The 18,667-nt window shown below is 30.9% G+C and overlaps 1 protein-coding gene across 13 annotated transcripts in view; it reads right to left on the bottom strand.

Annotated features, from left to right (window-relative positions):
• LOC145248297 (kalirin-like) overlaps window positions 1-18,667 on the bottom strand; it is an 858,283-nt gene that overhangs the window by 185,691 nt on the left and 653,925 nt on the right. For all 13 annotated transcript variants that reach the window (XM_080110176.1, XM_080110182.1, XM_080110183.1 and 10 more), the window contains 7 exons: window positions 18,461-18,530; window positions 15,946-16,035; window positions 11,963-12,055; window positions 9,973-10,101; window positions 4,739-4,774; window positions 3,330-3,491; window positions 1,865-2,042 (listed from right to left, as the gene is read on the bottom strand). In XM_080110176.1, coding sequence (XP_079966302.1) covers window positions 1,865-2,042; window positions 3,330-3,491; window positions 4,739-4,774; window positions 9,973-10,101; window positions 11,963-12,055; window positions 15,946-16,035; window positions 18,461-18,530 — 758 coding nt within the window. The remainder of the gene's footprint in view (window positions 1-1,864; window positions 2,043-3,329; window positions 3,492-4,738; window positions 4,775-9,972; window positions 10,102-11,962; window positions 12,056-15,945; window positions 16,036-18,460; window positions 18,531-18,667) is intronic.

Raw genomic sequence — 18,667 nt, 5'->3', positions numbered from 1 at the left:
TGATTGTCAAACTGAAGGAATTTACAAAGGGAATTACTTGAATGGAAATACAAATCTGAGTAAAGCCAACTCACCATCCCCCCCCAAAAAAAATATATCATTCAATAGAATTTTAACAAATTGTAGAAATAAAAGATGTCAGAAGACAAAACATAAATCCAGAATTATTCTATTAAACTCAGTTCCTCATTTCCATTTTTAATCAGTTTGAAAAACAAATTCTTAAATCATTAAAACTAATAAATCAATTTTATTACCCACCCACCAACCCACTTCTCTCTGACGAATATAATCTTATAGTTGTCATTATATCATCTTTTCATAATAATAAAAAAAAAGTCTAGCCATTAGTGAATGCATTTTTAGATTTTGTAATAAAAAAAAAAAACAGGGGAGGTCACTCTTCTAAACGGGACTAAATGAATGTGCTACAAACTCTATACAAGAGAAAGGTGTTGATACAAAGGACAATAGTGACTTTGTGTGTATTTTTTTTGGGTGGTGCTGTTATAGATATATTACCCCAACATATTGGTCTGCATTGTCAGCTGGTAGGTTTACAACAAGTGTTGTTGGTGGCAGTTCTGGATGTCATGAACAGGAAGTTGTCTGCCGAATGAAGTGAGTGGGCGTTATTCTATATGCTGAAAGCCTAATAGATAAGATAAATAATCACACTGAAATGCTATCAAAGCACAAAAAAAATAAGTAAATAAATAAAATAAAATGAAAATAATGTGACAGATAACATTTCAATCTTATTGAAGATTTTGCATTGTTTTGCAAAAAACTTTTAAGAGAAAATTCAAAGACATCAATTGTAAACTTTTAACCAGATAATCTAACATTACATGAACACAAAAAACATTTTAGTAAGCATAAAGATGTTTTGTGACTTGGCAATTTTTCATGGATTAATTTGGAATTTGAAATGTGGGAGATTAAAGCAGTCTGCAGAGTTTGCCAGGTTGGCGTGAAGGGGTAGTTTGTTTTGTTTTACAGCATATCAACCCTTTTCAGATTATTTAGCGCTGAATCCAGTTATTTAGACAAAAGTTTTTTCATACTTTAAGTTCTTTACATCTTCAAATATTCATCATGTTGGTTTGATTGTTTTTGTACAGAAAAATTGTTGTTTTTTTGACTTTGCAGAACATGATTACGGGAAATGAAAAAATAATAACATCAATGTATTTTAAGTCAGGAAGCCAGTATCTTCAGACAGACTGATCTGATAGCACTAGATGGGGATTTCTCAAGGTGAGAGATGAAGAGCAGTTCAGAGTTGGCAGTTTCTCTAGCAGTCCAGAGTTGGCATTTAGAAATTTGATTTCACAGCATAAAACATGCATGCACGTATACACATTTGTATGTTTGCCGTGAAGCAAAATTTACTGTGTAATGACAGTTCTGATTCTTTTGTCTAATTGACGTTTAAAATGTTTTTCTATTTCACTGGACCTTTTGGAATTGTGGTTAGACTGTTTGCTAATGAACTAGAAGACATGAGTTCAATCCTTGGTCAAGTTAATAAGACTAAGAAAAAAAAAAAAAAAAAGACTTGATACTCTCTTCCTAAACACTCAACATTAAAAGGTAAGGATCAAAGGTAAATGAAGTAATTCTGAGAAAGGAGTGACAATGAAAAAGGAGCCTCTGACCATGGTCAACCACTTTACTTTTTTTTGTTACCATTAAAAAATTTATCCACAAAAGTCAATTGCCAAAGATTTTTTTAAAAAGTTTTTTTTTTTTTTTAAACTTACCAGAAAATATAAGCTGATAGTAGTAGTTAAATTGATGCCGATAGTAGGAAATATTCCAAATGTTATTTTGCATATAAAAATCATGAGGATTAACTTACCTCGTAGAAAATCTCCTTGCATATCTAATATAGAACGTATCTGTGTAATCCATTCATTTTTAACTTCTTCAGACGGCGCTTGAACAATAAACTTCATGTCTGTGCCAGGTGTCTTATCCACAAGGACAAATCTGAGGGGCTCGCCTTCTACTTTTTCAGTCATTGACATTTTATTAACCTAAAAAAATTTCAGAAAAGCAATAAAGAATAGATTCAAAAACAGGAATAATTCAAGATAAAGATAGCTATATTTTGCGACATTTCATTCACAACTTTGAATAAAAATTAAAAGAAAGATACTTTTATAGTTATTATTAAATTTAGGGGAATAAAAAAAGAAATTTTGCTAGGCACTACTTAAAAACACTTTATTGCTTAAAATCATTTTTTTTTAAAGTAAAAATAGGTTTAATTTAATAAACGCTTTATCAGCTTTTCTGTCTAAGCTAGTTGGAGTCAATTTAACATGACTGCTTCTGTTTCAAACAAACATGGTATGATGCATTATGGGAAATAATAAATTTAAGGAAAAATAAACAAGTGAAAAATTCAAAGGATAGGGACTTGAAGTTAATATCAAAACAATTTTATTATAAACCAACAAATAAAATACTCACCATCCATCAAGCTCTAAGTATTCTTTTTAATTGAATAATTTGCATTAAATACCTTGAATATAAATCTATTATCATTTTATAAACTAAGTTCTCTTTTAAATTAGTTTACTTGAAAATTAAAACATTTTTTAAGAAATATTTATTCCTATTTTTTTTTTTTATTAAATCATTCTAAACATAGGACAATAAAATTACAAACAAGTAGTCATACAAATACCGGTGTTTGAATCTTTGTACTATTCTATATACATATAGTATTTCAAAAGACTATGCTATATATCCAATTTATATTATTTTATTATTAGAATCGTTTGAGTTGAGTTTTTTGTATATTTATTGATTTATTGATTGATGTATTATTTATTATCCTCATCTTCATAGTAGTTTTTTCACCACGTTTCAGCCTATTATTCCTCTGGCCTTCGTCAGGTGGTTAACCATGACGGGATAGGAATGCTGAGTCTCTTACTTGTATCCTCAGTAATTACTGCCTTCCATAGTTGTTGTTGTCTCACCGTGACCAGAGGATTAGTTGGTTAAAACGTGGTGAGATGACAACAACCATGGAAGGAAGTAATTACAGGTAAGACTCAGTATTCCTATCCCATTGCAGTTAACCACCTGACGAAGGCCAGAGGAATAGTTCGCCAAAACGTCATGAAACGACTATGAAGATGAAGATAACAGTCTGCAAATAAATAAATATACCTGATTTATAGTTTTGATGTTAATATAGATGTGATGAATAAACAAAATAGTATATAAATAAGTAAAACATATTTTAATAAATTTTTTTTGTTCAAATTGTAAATAATGAAATCTATAAAAGGCGTTTAATAAAAACTTACCTTTACTGTATTTTTAAAAATATAATTGGCATTGTAAAAACTGCCTTTCCTCTTATCTTCAATTGCTTCGCTGAATATTATGATCTGTTCAAATAGAAAAACCCGTCTTTCTCTGAACTTTGAGTGAGTTCCTTCTGACACTTCAGCTACCAATAAGGTTTCCTTTAAGAAAAGAAAATACACATTTAAAAAAAATAAATAAATATAAGCATTAATTTATTGTGGGCTCTTTAAAAGGTAGTTATGCAAATAAGGCATTTAAATAGCTGTACTTCAGTTGAAATCAAGAAACTTCTTTCCTGGGGCCAACACTTGATCTCTATAGGTTGGTTGTTTTTGTTTTACAGCATATCAACCCTTTTCAGGTTATTAATGCCGAATCCAGTAATTTTGAAGAACAATTTTTTAATAGAATATATTTGTTTTTTTTTTCAAGTCGGTTTCTATTCAACCCATAGTTGGGACACTAACAGGTACTACCATTCTGGTAGAGAGTGGACCTGGGAGCAATGGCAATTAAAGGGTGGCTCCACACTCCTCAAAACCCGCAAACTGGGGCTTCACCATCGGATATAGTTTAAGGTCATATCCAGGACCTGATCTATATAGGAGATATACAGATATTTGAATATTCTGTTCAATTTAATCATATGAATAACACAGAGAATGTTTACTGCATTCTTTCAGTCATGTTTATCTTGAACAAGGCATATTACTACTTGGGACCATATATATTACTCCTTGATTGGAATTCATTTTTGAGATGAGCATTATATATCTTAGTTTTATTTTTATTTCGGACTATTATTCTCCTCTTTATTAGTTGTTGTTTTTCACGACGTTTCGGCCAACTATTCCTCTGGCCTTCGTCAGGTGGTAACCGCAACAGATAGGAACTTCGAATCTCCTAACTGCATTCTCAGTTGGTGTCATCTCACCACGTTTTTGGCCAAGTAAACCTCTGGCCGACTTTGGGTAGGATTGAAACCGCTATCTTCAGACAATGTTCATCTGGAACCGTAGAGATTCAACGTCACTATCAACTGCACCACGGGCCCCGAAGGGCGAAATGTCGTGAAAAACAACAATCAATAAAGATGAAAACAACAACTAATAAAGATGAGAATAATAATCAGAAATAAAAATAAATTAATAGACTTGGGACCATGTTTAGGAGAGATGAACAATATGTTAGTTTACATTACACTTAAACGTCTTTATATCAGTACAGTCAGGGGAAACAGGTCATAGGGAGGGAATTCCAAAGCCTACTAGTCTGAGGCAAGAAATTATTAGAGTAGAAGGCTTTCTGGCATCTCAGAAAATCTAAATTGAAGGGGCGGGATTTTGCATAGCTAAATTAAACACTTATAAAAATTTAATATAATTTACTTTAAAAGTGTTCTTACCTGAAGTAACATTTTTCCTTGAGCTGTTAATTTACCCTACAAGAAAAAACAAACAAAAGAAAACAAGACATTAATTTTCTCCTTTTTAAAGCATAAGTATTATATATATATATATATATATATATATATATATATATATAAACTACTTAATTTACTCACATAAAATTAATATACGAAAGTATATATTTATGCGTAAACTTTAAGTATTTACTTCAAAAGTGCTCAATACGTGGTAGAGCTAGTTAGTAAGTTATAAAATATATATGGCAATTAAGCTACACTGAATATTCCGTGTTTCATCCACTGAAGCCTGAAGAGTCCTAGAGTGGATGAAGAAACACGGAATATTCAGTGTAGCTTAATCGCCATATATATTTTATAAATTACTATATATTTTAAATTATCATTTATATATTATACATTTTGGTGTCCATTAAAGGTACTCATATTTTGACAACAGCCGAGATTTTATAAAAATAAATGTTCTAATAATCAGTGTTTCAGAGAAATTAGTAAGTTCCACAGTCATTTTGAATAAAATTTCGTCTGACAGATGGTGAAACCCAAGTTCCTTCAATGAATTCCCAAATGTATGATAAATAAACAAACAAATAAAAAAATACATATCTAGCCCTTATATTTTTTCTTTTAACAATCAAGCACTTTTGTTAATTTCTCTCAAAACAAGATACATAGCATATAAAATATAACAAAGTTGTTATGTAGAATTTTAGAAATATGTAAAAATTATTTCTTCAGGTGAATCTATCACAAATAAAAATGGTTGCTTACGGTTGAAATCATGTGTCATTGTAATTACCTATTTTGATGTGAGCAGATCCACATGAAGATCTTTCTTTTGATAACAAGTTTATATCAATAACAAATAAATCAATAATATGAATGATTTAATAAATGCATACTTTTTACTAATTCTTACACATGAAACTAAACCATATATATGTGTGTGTGTGTGTGTGTGTGTGTGTGTGTGTGTGTGTGTGTGTGTGTGTGTGTGTGTGTGTGTGTGTGTGTAGAGAAAAAAAATGGAAAAACCAAAAACTGAAAATGTTAACATTTCATCTCCATGAAGAAAAGGCTTTTTCAAGAGTGAGACAAGTTATAGTAGAAAAGGTATTACAAATGAGAATTTTTTTCAGTTTGTGCTTATTTTCTTGTCTCATTCTTGAAAGTCTTCATTAGTGTGTGGGTGTATATATATATATATATATATATATATATATATGGTATATTTATTTATATAAACATTGCCAAAACTGATAATGTTGCTTATCCAATATAATGAAATTGGAGGCAAATAAACAGAATAGCCACACATCACTGTGGGTGAGGTGATGAAATAGGGACTGATGATTAATTAACTGCCAAATGTATGTATGTGTGTGTGTGTGTGTGTGTGTGTGTGTGTGTACGTGTGTGTAATTATTACTATAATAATTATTTTTAATACCTACAGACATTAGTGTTTCATTCTTTCAAGAATCATCAGTGCACAGTGTCATGATTACCGCTGATTGGAAGATTCAAACCCAGTCATGAAGCCATCATTGACTCCATTAGTGAGGAACAAACTGCTTAACCAATGTTAACCGTGAGAAATATAATTGAAATTAACATTTATAAAAAGCATAAATGTCATTCAAGTTGAACAAGTGTGATCTTATGATTTTAATCACATTGACACACCAGTTCTTGCCAGATCACCAAAGTTAAGCAGTGATGAGCCTGGTCAGTACCAGATGGGTGATCATTTGGGAAGACTAGGTGCTGTATGCACCATGTTGGTGACATAGAAATTTCCAGGTTGGTATCATTAAGACATGCATCTAGGAGAAGGAAAAAGTCTGATTTAAAAACCGCAGGTCTACTGTCTGCTCTGTCTTGTGGCAGCCATTGCACCCACAAAGATTAGAAGTTGTACCAAAAGTTGGTTGGTTCTGCACAAAGCCCATCACCATTATAAATAAATTATCAGTATGGATTTCTAAGTAAGTTAGTAGTTGTGATGGAGCTCATATGTTGAAATCAATGGGAGGGTCCATCACATACACACATATATATATATATATATATATATATATATATATATATATTAAACATTCGAAATACTTATATTAAAAATGTATATTTACCTATCAATGTTAATGTTTAATGAATAAAAATGCACAAATTGAAAGGAAAAAGTTATTTTTATTTAGAAAGAAAAATATTAACTCTTCTTAGGCTATACATTCAAGATAAGATTTACATGTCATGCCAAGGTGTAAAGCAGTTCACACAAAGAGCTAAACTGCACTTTTGGCAATTAGTGGTTTACTATTGCAAGACTCATTTATATAAGTTCACATATCACCAAACAAAGTAGAATTTTAGGAAATTTTTAGTGCATCCAACAACTCTTGAATATAGATGAATTTTATTCTTTTTTTTTTCAGAGTAATTAGACAATAAGTAGTACTATTATGTATTATTTTATAGATTAAAGAAAAAAAAATTTGTTGTCTGGTTAATGGGTTAAAACATATGTCTTAAATCCTATTGGAAATATTTTGTTTATTTCAATAGAATTTTTAAAAAATTTTAAAAAAAAGTGATTATTATTATATTATACAGAAGAATGCTGAAGGTTTCCACAAATACAATTCATATATTTAAGTATATTTTTGTTAATATCTTTATAATTCTATGACACGTCTTTAATTGTTTTTATTTTAAAAGAATTCTACACCCTTCTATGCACCAATTTACGCGTTCTTATACGTTGTGGAAAGTGTACCTTTCAACATAAAATATCCACAAAATACAAATTAAAACAAATAAAAATACAAACATTCTTTTATACGCATTCTGTTATATTATATTATTGATTTCAAAGGATTTAAACAAAAATGACTAGGATGCCATCAGTTAGAATCAAAACGAAAGTATTTAGTGCTCCAGTCGTGTTTGAGACATCGACAGATAGATATAAAAGATTTAATATGAAACCACTTCAAGCTATGAATGAATTTGCACATGCACAAAAGTAATAGAAATATGTCAACAAGTCGAAAGGAACATTTTGCATTTAAACTTACCGACATATTTCTGTATATGTTATTCACCCATCCAAACAAAGATTTTATTTGTTATAAACCATCCTTGATATAGGATTACAATTTCATGTTAATTTTAGTCTTATGCGATCACTAGTTTAAGAGTTCATCGGTTAAATATTTTCACACAGACAAGCATACATCTATTTTATTTATATAGATAAATATTTAGAGAACGATTATTGTTTACATTATTCTAATAAATATATCTATGCATACTACATATGATAATTCATACATATGTGCACAATTGCAGATAAACAACAAACATATATACAAAAGTACATAACTACAACCATACAAATACTTACACGTATACATATACAAATATAATACTCTAATGCATACATATACATACACATGCACACTTCCATATTTATATGCAAGACTACACACATATACATCTATATCTCTTATTATATAAAAGTCACTTTGTGTATGTGTTTTTTTTATATGGTAGTAATCACTTATTAATGCCCAGAAGCCACTCGGGGATGAGGGTTATTGTGTGTACAGTAATCAATGGGATAATATCTTAGTAATCGTTAGTAATGGAGATTTAGTAAAGTGTCTTAATTAAGGGGGCGGTTGATCAGGAATTTGTTTATGTTGGACTTGAAGACATCCAGTGAGTTCCTTCCTCATAGGTTCCGAAATGGCTGAGCCTATCTTTTGGAAATTTCATACAAAGCTAATTTATATGTCTGGCAGTGTTCTTAGATATGTTTTGTACAGGAATTCATCCAATAAGTATTGAAAATCGAAAAAATCCTTAAAAATAATCTTTCTTCTCTTATATATAAAAAGAAGAATTTTTAAAGGGGAATATTTTACGTTACACCGGTGTAACTTTTGCCAGTGTAATGTAAAATATTCCTTTGTAAAAATTATTTTTTATCTATAAGAAAAGACATACTACTTTTAAGATCATCAAGCTCAAATATCAGCTGACATGATATTGTAAACAAACACAGACGGAATTTGATGAACGACATTTAAAAAAAAACTTTTGCGAATTAGTCCACCAGGCAAATAATTCCTCGTAAAATACAACATTCAATAAAGGATTGATTCTATAATAATACATATGCAATCTGCATAAATTAACATATGTTTAAGTATAGTGCATGACCGGGCAACACCAGGCGTCCAGCTAGCAATATATATATGCACTTTCACATTTAGATGCAAACCTACGCACACACATACATGCACACTTTTACATAGATATGCAGACCTACACGCACACATACACGTGCACTTAAACACACACACAACACATAATGCTTACATACACATACATCAACACTTACAATATAAATGTGAACATATAAACACATACAAATAATGAGCGCGCACACACACACATCAACAAACAAATATATCTAAGCATATGTACAAAATCATACATATCAATTACATTACTAGTTTTTATACAATACACATTCAACAAATATCAATAATAAAGATATACTGACCTGCTGATAGGTGTGTAATAAATAATATGTAATATATTAAAAGATAATATTAATATTTGGTAAAACAATTCTATCTTGTATGTATTATGTTACAGTTTATGGTTTTTTTTATTCCTACATTCAGTAAACTGAACCTATCAAGAAATCTCTTTATACTAAATTTCTAACCATCTAAAGCTCTACAAGTAGCAGTTTATTTAATAATTATACACTCTACAGTTAGTGATCTGTCTTTACATTCTAGAAATAATCAAATATGTATTATTTTTACAATTTCTATTTTTAAAAGAGCATCTTCGGTTATATTTTCTTGTTTTAAATGCAGTACTGGTATTATGTGTATTTTATTACATACATTATAGAGTTTTCTCTAGTAGGCTATGTATTGTTTTAAACAGTTGTTTTGCAGTGAACAAGGGTCATTTTTTTTTTTACAGTTAGATTTTTTATTTTTAACATTAATTTTACTATTTGTATTACTCCTTTTATTGTCTGTATTTTGATGTTAACCATGTTATACAAACAGGTTTCAGAGAAAAAACTAAAGTGTATCATTTAATATTTACTTTCATGGTAGTAAATTTCTACTTTGCTTGATATTCTTTTGTTTCATACTGACAAGAATTGCATTGAAACTCACATCAAATCCTTGCAATCGGCCAACCTGCATCATATCATTAGCAGCTTTTGGCACTATACACATCACAGCCACAGCCTTCTTTAAGTCAGCAGTATCCAAACCAGCCTTATGGGTATGTGACAAAATATCCTGAAAAAAAAATAAATAAATAAAAAGAAATGAATAAAATATAAGAAATTATGATGCCATTTTTAAACATTTATAAGGAAAGAAAAAAAGAGAATTGATTAATGAAATAGGTAGAATAATATGAAGCAGAGCAGGGATTTCCAAGATGAACTAAACCACCTCGTTAAGGGCATTGCAAAGAATAACGCAAGAAAAAGTGTAAAGGGTGGTGCATTAAAGCAAATTTTGTTTTATTTATGAAATGTAATTTCTCTTACGTTTAAGAAACATAAAGGCTTCATAAAGAATACCCTCGACAGACCCGACAGGCTGCAAAATCCCACCCCCACACTGTAGAAGTCCCTAGATGTAAAAAATCTTTCTACTCCAGTAGTTTCTTCCCCAGAACCACTAGACTTTGGAATTCCATTCCAGGTCCCTGCTTCCCTGCAACATGAACCAACATCTTGCTGCCCAAATCCCTACATAGTACCCCAGTAGTTGTTGCCCCTGTTAGTAGCCCCCTACACCAAAGTGGCAATGTGCCTTGTATGGGGTGAAAATGTAAAAAAAAAAAAAAAAAAAGAATAGGATTTAAAAATTAAAAAGATTACACTTGATAATCATTTATTTTATGATCTGGTTACAGAGTTAAACTGGTGCTACCAGATCAGGCTGTTTGAAGATATTAGCTTCTTGAAACAAAAGACACCTAAAATTGATGCTTTTTGTTTTTCTACTTCTTTTTGCAAAACTTCATTATGTTCTGCAAGACTAAAAACAAAAACAAAAACCCACATTTTCCCCCCTTCCTATTTCCCCCCTTCCTATCTCCCTCACTCCTTGACTGGTTTCCTAACTTAAAATGTACCATACATTGATACTGTAACCATTTTTCCTCTCCCATTGCGAAACTCATTCATGTTTTGCAGGGCAGGGAACAAAAACGATAAAATCCACTATAAAACAACCAAACCAAACACTACAAACTAGCGATTGAAGATACAAAGAGCTTGAAGAATAAAAACCTACAAAATAACTGGATGCAACATGAATACTATTTCAAAAACAACTGGATTCGGCATTAAATAACCCAAAAATAATTGATATGCCGTAAAGCAAAACAACCAAATCTACAGAGTTAAATGTCTGAACACTTGTGCTTTGAAACATATGGGTAGAACTGAGACAGGAGGTACCAGATGCCAAGCAGATCAAACAGCAGATGCCTACAGATGCCAACACTTTGGGTTTGATTGTTCTTTTATTAATTTATCTTCAGTCTTATAACGTGCATCACGCAACCATAATGCATCTAGCTATAATATTTCTATTACCAGAAAGCTTTTTTTCTTTGAGATTCGGCGTTAGCGTTTATATTGGGTGACATTCGTTGTAGCATCATTTTGACACCTAGGGTTTGGCTTGATCTACCAGACTGTTTTTTGTCGGAATATTATATAGTCCAACCAGGTCCTATGCAATGCACCCTCCCAAGCATTACCTAAAGTGTTTACCAGGGAATGCCAAGGGGTCCGTTCTCAGTTATTTTTGGTACTCTACCAGCGTGCCTTCTTGGAGGAGCTGGTTTACCCCACTTTCTAGTCTTGTGTCACATTTTCGTGTAGTTGAAAGCAATTAAATAGGACCTTCTCATGTGAGTGGAAAGAGGGGGCAAAAAATTTTTTTAAGTAATTATCAAGAGCATGACAAACAAATATTTCTCTTCTAGGTTGATCATGACAACAAAAAGCTGTCATAACTTATGCACATTATCAATGCCAGCCGCCAATAGGTCTGTCGAACAAGATTTTTCTGTAAATAATTTGCAAAAAAAAAAAAAAAAAAATCATTATTCATGCAATAAATGAAAACATCTTACTTTTAATAATAATTGATATTTCATAATTCTTTGAATAGGTTTGATGAGCAGATCTTGAAGCTGGAGGCGATGACCTAATTTCTGCCTGATGTCCTACAGGTAAGAAAAAATAGTTACATCAATATTAAAAAAATTTAAAAAAAGTTATTTTAAATTTTATTATCAGAGAACAGAAAATCATTTTACATATAAATTTCCATAAATGCACAATCAAAAAAAAAAAAAAAAAATTTTTTTTTCACTTATGAACTGTTTTTATAAAAAAAGGTACTGGTTAATATATTTTAGTCACATATTTGGTATAATGGCCAGAGGTTTTGCCAATGGGTCAGAAGATTAGGGTTCAATTCTCAGTAGAGTCATATCAAAGACCCATTTATTATTATATTATATGTATTATAAATAATACCAGTCGGTAGACGTCCTAAGTAATTCGCAATTGTATTTTGACACTCAAAATAATAACAATCCAGATAATCCAAGATCTCTCATTATATTGAAATATTATATGAATTGTAAAAAAATTATATTGAAATATTATATGAATTGTAAAAAAATTATATTGAAATATTATATGAATTGTAAAAAAATTATATTGAAATATTATATGAATTGTAAAAATAAGAAAAATTTCCATGTAAGGTTGTGTAGTCATTATTTATATCATACAACCGGATAGACTCTTTCTTTTTTACACTTCTATTTCTAAATCCTTCATCCCCTCTCACCATATATCAAGATGTTGACAGTTTTTTTTTATGGCTTTCATTGTTCAGTATCCATTGTTTAGAATTCACATAAAAACCATAAAACCTAGGAAATGTCATAGTATTTCAAAAGAAAAAAAATATAACATAATTCCCACCGTAGGGAAAATAAGCCTAGAAGTGATTATGAAAGAACACAATGGGGATCGAGAGATTTTTGTATCATTTTAAACAATGAAGTGAATTTTATGTTATAAGACAAAATAAATTAAAATAAAAACAGCATAATATATATATAAAAAAGTGCTTATTCAGAATTACACTTATTTAAAAAAAAAAAAAAAAGTGGTGACTCCTTTGAAAAAAAAAAAAAAAAAAGAAAAAAAAAAGAAAAAGAATACAGAAAAATCTTTATGTATGCATGCGTCATGGAATGAATAGGTCATATTCCAAAAATTACGTAAATGGATCAAGTAGTTTTTTTTTTAAACTAAGAAAATTAAAATTTATGATTTTATGAACATAAGACTGATTTTGACCTTAACGCTTCAAATTGAGTTGTCTCCATTTATTTCATTGGATTTCATTATGGCTGAATTTGATTTTCTTGAGTTAAAAAAAATACCTACTTAATTGAATTACGTGATTTTTTAAACATGTCATCTTTGTTCTGTGGTTGGTACGCACATCATACAGATGTTTCTGTGTTTTTAATTACCGTCATAAGTGCAAGTATAAAAAAGCACAAAAAAAAAAAATGGATATTTTCATTGGTTACATAATGAGGAACAAGAGTTATGCAATCCATAACCAGACTTCTGATCTGACATAGTTTAAATCTAGCAGCAAAAAGAAATCAAAGACAACTGGAAGTAACATTCTGGTGAGTAGAGAATTAATGGTGCTATTTTGACATTTTTCCTTCTTCTAGATCAGTTACTTTAAAAGAATTTTTTTTTTTTTTTAATGAGTCAACACTTATCAAGATCAAATACCATTCACAGATAAGACTTAATGTGATTCGTGGATTGTCAGTTGCATGATGAAGAATATTATAAAAGAACTGAAAATATTGAATAGAATATCAAAGTGTGAGGGTCAAGTCCACCTTACACTCATAACTGGATGGAAGGTATTTACTAATGCAAATTCTTAATAAATGCTGTCATTTGTTGTTTCCTTTCAGTATTCAAACCTACAATGCTAGAAGCGGAAGTCAATTCAACTACATGATCAGAGCAAAAAAGCAAAGATACATGAACAACAGATCTTCAAGTTGTTCGAGTCATGGGTTTTAGATGCTAAAAAGGATTATCCTCTCAACCATTATATAACAGTTGGTGTAGACTTATTTACACGTTCGTAATTTCTGCCAATATTCGCTTCAATGTAAGTATTTTATAGTAATTGTCTGCATTTTTGAGATGAGGTGTTTTCATTGATTGAGATTGTCGGACTGACTTCCTCATCTTGGTTGTTATTGTCACAACGTTTCGGCCGTTTTGCCCTCCTGCCTTCATCAGGTGTTTTGTATCGAACTGGGGAACCGTTTGGTAGGAGTCTCGAACCCAACCCTTTATTATTATTATGGGGGTACCGTGTTCGGACTCCAGCTAGGCTCTGAGACATAATTGCTGATTCTCTGTTTTGAATGTTACTTTTCACTGCCTTCGTTAAGGATTGAACTCAGCACCTTTGGGTAACTGTAAACTTTGATACAACATCTAGGACCACTCAGCCATATGTCACTAGGACAATTCTTAATTGGTTTTTGTTAATGTTAAACCTATGTTGTTATTCAAGGTTTTCTCTCTCTATCAGAGGTGTCCAAATTGCATTCAGCTCTATGCGTGGTTTGCTCAGTAGGTTGTTATGTCCGAACATGTGAGCTGTTTCTTTAAGTTTTCTCACTTTCCAGTGGGTCTCTCTGTTTATTATTTTTACTTCATCCCATAGGGGGCGATGGTTCCCCCTCTCCATCCAGACATGGTTGGCTATATCCAATTTACCCGTCTCCTCTTTAGTTAAGTATTGTATCTTTGCGGGTCAGTAATATTCAAAACAGTCGTATAGTTAATAAAAATAGTATATAAGCAAAAGCATGTTACAGAAGTACACATCATGATTCTGTCATAAATCCCTGTTCAATAATGCCTAGACGTAACTATATAATCGCTGAAAAAGTTCATTTCTTAAATAAGTAAATCAGCCTACACAACAATATAAGGCATTCCAAAAGTAATGCCTCCTATTTTTTTTCAATCCGCCCGAATGGATCACAGGGGATTGCAAATTGCAGGGTTTTATGATGACTAAATTTACCCATTCATGACCTGAAAGTTTCATCTCTTTGTTGCAGATATTGACTGTGTGAGACTCTAAAAAAAAAAAAACAACCTTATCATGAATGTGCACCAGGAGCAGAGATGTGTCATTGAATCTTTAGTAAAAGTGCATTGGTCATGGGGGTGAATATGTAACAAAAAAAATAAATAAATTCTGGAGCACAAAAGCTCACTCGTTTTAATGGCACCAATCATTTTCATAGCTCTTCAACTTTCTGAGCTAAAAAAAATAGGGGGCTTTACTTTTGGAATGACTCTCGTAACTCACTCGTGTTATTTAAATTCTTCGAACTACTGTTCTCACCTTGAGTGTTATTTTACACAACGTTTCGATCATTGTAACCTTTGACCATCTTCAAGCGTATTTTGTTGAACTTGGGAATCTGCACAGAATTTCACATGGGAGATAGCATGCTCTTGTTCCATCAGCCATGACTAGGGCTATGATAACAGCATATTCTTTTCCTTGTTTTGATTCTCAGGTATATATTCACTGATATCTTATGTTTTCATGTAGAGTGATGTGATCCTCGGTTGATTAATTGCATTTAACTGTGTTGGATATATACTCGAGAGTCAAGACAATGAAAAGAATGGGCTGTTGTCATAGCCCTAGTCATGACTGGGTAAAATTTTTTAAGTAATTCACAACTGTATTTTACTGTCACCCACACTGAGGATGGAACCTTCAATCCGGAAGAGTTTTATTTAAAACTGAATTTTACAAACTACTTTATCCACTATGCCATGCAGTTACAGCGACTGAAATGTTGTGTGAATAACATGCAAGTTGGAAGCGGTAGTTTAGAATAATCCAAATAATATGAATTAATCCTCATCTCAAAAATTCAGAAGTCCCAATTTTATTGAAATAGGTAGATCAGCTTATTCCATAAGAATATTTAAAATGTAAGAAATTTTAAATACTTACCTCAAAAACTGAATCTGCATATTCTGCCACAATTATATCAGATTTGGGTTTGTTTTCACAATACTTTACATACATATACAATCGTTTTTCCTGGAAATAAAACAAAAATTCAAATAAAAAATTTTATCAAATTTTTTTTATTATTTACTTGCAAATTAAATCAAACACAAAAAAGACATGAATTAATAAATTGAATTTTTATACTATCCAATTTATACAAAAGTGTTGGTCAAAATGTGGTTCTTGTCCAGAATTCTCCCTTATTTAAAAAAAAAAATTCTGTATAATATATGTACTTGTGACAAAATGAAAATATCATGTTCCAAAAATCATATAAATCGATCGAGTAGTTCTTTTTTTTGTAAAGGAAATTATTTTTCAGTGATTAATAGATATTACAACATAAACCTCACAAGTTTTTAATTATTGTTGAGTTATTTCCCCTGTTTTTTCCCAGATTTTTTTTTTTTTTTTTTTTTTTTTAATGGCAGGCGAAACAGTCACTTCTATGATAATCAGAATTTAATTTTCTTATTTCTACTTGATCAATTTACATGGTTTTTGGAATATGTTATCATCATGAGTACATATATCACACAGCTTTTTCTTTATTTTTACTTTTTTTATATTGGAGGAAATTCTGGACAAGAACCAAGTATGTTTGTAACATTAAATTTGTAAATTGAGCATAAAATGTTAAGGAATATGACTGACAAGAGTTGACCCCCAAGATAAGGTGGTTCCCATCTTACAAGTAACAGATCAGTTAAATCACATGAGATAAAAATATATTTGAGAGATATGAATAAATCCAATTTTGATCATCGGATGAAGTTTTTATTTACTAATATCTAATTTATAAAACTCACTATGTCTGTTTGTTTCAAACTATCTCTTTCGGAACTAAAAGTCGCAGAGCGGCGCTAGGGCCTCAAATGATTGGATTTTTTATGGACCGTTCTTTTATGGGCCTTTAGCTGGTAAAAATAGTTTTTAAGGGGTCAAAATAAAAAAAAATCGTTATACATTTTGTTTATTTTTAATCAGTTAATCAGGTCATATGCGTGTCACATTGGTACAGTGGTAACGTCACCAGCTTTGAATGTTACAGTTTTGATTTCGGTTTTGATTCTAGCTGATCGCACCCAAATACTTTTTTTTACTTTTGAAATATCAATTCTATAATAATATAGCCATATATATATATATATATATATATATATATATATATATATAAAACCATGTCTGAAGTAACATCAATTGCTGGCAAAATAATTAAAAATCGCCTCCACACATGCAAATGATTGTGAAAATAAGGTTCAAGATGGAGGCCATATAAAAAAGGCAGCTGAAAATGAAGTTTGTAGTATGCTCTACAATAAAACCTCATCCTGGTCATCCACTATCAATAATTCCCCCCACTCTTTATCTGTGCCTAAATCTAAACATAGATTCCATGAACAAAGTTTCTTTCTTAGAACTGCACATCTGTGGAACTCTGTTCCGTTTCCTTGCTTTCAAGCTGACTACAATTTGATTGTCTTCAAGTCCAACGTAAACAAGTTCTTGATGAACCGTCCCCTTAAGTAATCCAATTTACAAAATCTCCACTACTAACGATGATTACGACATGTTTCCCTCGACAACTATACACTCATTAACCCTTACTCTCGAGTGGCCTCTGGGTCTTGATAAGTGGTAACTTCTTTGTTAAAAAAAAAAAAAAAGCCTTTGACCGTGTATAGTGAAAAGAGAAAACTAGGGCAAACCTTGCTCCATGAAATAAACAAAAAAAAAAAAATTACAATTTTTTTTTTTTTTTAAGTAATTATAATAATAGCTTGCAAGTGTTGAAAAGCTTGCAGACCTATATGAGATAATATTGATTATTTCCTGTTTTTAATATATTGGTTAACAGTGAAAAGTCGAATTATAAGTGTTGTAGCGATTTGACTAATTCGATTAAGTCAACCTTTACCTATACTGTGGCTCCTGTAAAACTCTTATAATTCTCAGGTTTCTTTGGATTGGAAATGGTACTAACCCTATCTGGGTTTAACCAACTTCCTCTAAAGGAGTAAATTTTATGGGAGTATGAAATTCACAACCAATCCTCTGTCGCGTGTATATCCCCATTAGAGGAGATGACGACGTTAGGTTTTTGCAACTCTTGCAGGAAGGTGTCAACATCCTCCTATGTACAGCTCCTGGAATTCCCAAATTGACCATGTTTCTTTGGTCCACGTCATACTTAAATTGTTACATATGATAAATATATTGACATTTGACACGCAAAAATATCAATTGGTATAAAATATCGATGTTTACATCTTTCACTACTGCTTTGTATGGCTCCAAGTGCTGGCTGTCAATGAAGGAAGCAGGAACTTTATTCACATAGAAATTATTTTTTGTCTGAGTAGATGTCATTTTTGTAAAATTAAATTCTTAACATTTTATTTGAATTATTTTGATGATGAAAAATTTTTTTTTAAAAGTGGTTTTAAATACTTACATATCTTACAAAAACAGATCCTAGTTTATCAGGTTCTTCTAAACATTTTTCTAGTTCAGGCTGAAACGTTCTAAAATGGAAGAAACAAAAATTACATGTTGAAAACTCATGTTTAATACAAAAATTTATATCAACAGTGTTGATAAAAGAAATAAAAAGACCATGTTTTTAACACACAATAGATTTATTACAAAAAACAATTAGATA

The sequence above is a fragment of the Euprymna scolopes genome, chromosome 26, assembly GCF_053919585.1.
Source record: "Euprymna scolopes isolate OS-2025 chromosome 26, ASM5391958v1, whole genome shotgun sequence".
Lineage (NCBI taxonomy): Eukaryota > Metazoa > Mollusca > Cephalopoda > Sepiida > Sepiolidae > Euprymna > Euprymna scolopes.
The sequence above is the reverse complement of the archived record's forward strand: the minus strand, read 5'-3'. Positions and strand labels throughout refer to the sequence as shown.